Raw genomic sequence first — 1,292 nt, 5'->3', positions numbered from 1 at the left:
ACGACCACCTGCGACTCGGGCTCACGGGGCCCACGGAGAAGACGGCCCAGGACCACCCACGGGTTCGGGGCTGAGAGATCAGGCATTGTGGGTGTTCATCTTCTCCTTCCTTACACAGAATGAAGCCGTCAAATGCCAGCTGTGAGCCACACTGGAGAGTCACATTCCCTCCTGAGGTCACCACAGGGCTGGGCTGGGCTGAGAGGGTGGGTTTGCTGTAGAATCCTAGGAGAGAAGGAGGCACCGTGTTAAATGGGGCTCAGACCTCCCACATCATCCCCAGGGCTGGGCTGTGAGAGGGAGACGCCCCTGAGAGCCGACCCCCTTCCTGAGGGCAGAGCCTGGGGCTGGGACCCCGGAGTGTCCTCTCACCTGTCACCACCAGCTCCAGGGGGTCACTGGGCTCTGACCGAGTGCTGCTGTGATACTGACAGCGATACCGCCCTGCATGTTCCCAGGTGACGGATGGGATGGGGAACTGGCCCGTCTTCACAAGCTCTGGTCGTATCCGTGTAATCCAGGATGCTAATTTTTTCTCCCTATATACACGGTACTCTGGGGCTTTAAGGCCCCCCTGACACCTGAGGGTCACAGGACTCCCCTGGGTGATCACAGAGCCTGGCTCAGCCCAGAGTGTGGGCTTGGGGAGGGTCTCTGGAAGGAAATCAGAGGTCGGATTCTAAGTCATTTCCCACCCAACAGATCTCAGCTCTTGGCTGCAGGCCCCTCCAGACGCCCCCATCAGTCAGCCCAGAACTGCTATTCCCCATCCCCAGCTGCACGGAGGTGGCCCCTTGTCCCAATGAGGAGGAGGGACCTGGGAGAGCTGGGGACAGACTCACCTGCCTGCACGTGGGTCCTGGGGCCCAGACTCAGCCCTGGAAGAGAGTTCCCTGTGAGGGATTCGCCCCTGAAGCCTGAGCAGGCCCTCCCCTCCCTGGGATCTTTGTGAGCCCCTGGGGTCTCCTTAGGGACCAGAGTTTGGCTGTGGGGTGAGGTCCCTCCTAGGTTAGAAGCTCCCTCCCTCTTCAAATCTCACCGAGACAGATCAGGACCACGAGGATGGGGGTCATGGCGTCTCCTCCCACTGCCCTGCTCTGCAGATGGATGAGCCGTCGGTGCTGGCAGGACAGAGAGACACACAGGGTGTGGACACTGGGAGGCTGGGTCCTTCTTGTCATGGGGTTTTGTCATCTGTAGCCACACAGGAAGCAGAACTGCCCTCCCAGGAGCCTGACTCTCATTCCTTTAGGGCTGAGGTGGGGGCAGGCACCAGGCCCTCTGCATCATTT

General features: G+C 60.4%; 1 protein-coding gene across 1 annotated transcript; it reads right to left on the bottom strand.

Annotated features, from left to right (window-relative positions):
• Positions 1 to 6: 6 nt before the first annotated feature.
• On the bottom strand, positions 7 to 1,092 carry LOC116464688 (leukocyte immunoglobulin-like receptor subfamily A member 1; the record flags this gene model as incomplete). Its single annotated transcript, XM_032147951.2, has 4 exons — positions 1,040 to 1,092; positions 843 to 878; positions 373 to 654; positions 7 to 225 (listed from the first exon to the last, which is right to left on the bottom strand). Coding segments are annotated over exons 1-4 (571 nt in total), but the record flags the coding sequence as incomplete, so codon positions are not given.
• Between the last annotated feature and the right edge of the window lie 200 nt (positions 1,093 to 1,292).

Source organism: Hylobates moloch, unplaced genomic scaffold, assembly GCF_009828535.3.
Source record: "Hylobates moloch isolate HMO894 unplaced genomic scaffold, HMol_V3 SCAFFOLD_15442, whole genome shotgun sequence".
Lineage (NCBI taxonomy): Eukaryota > Metazoa > Chordata > Mammalia > Primates > Hylobatidae > Hylobates > Hylobates moloch.
The sequence above is the reverse complement of the archived record's forward strand: the minus strand, read 5'-3'. Positions and strand labels throughout refer to the sequence as shown.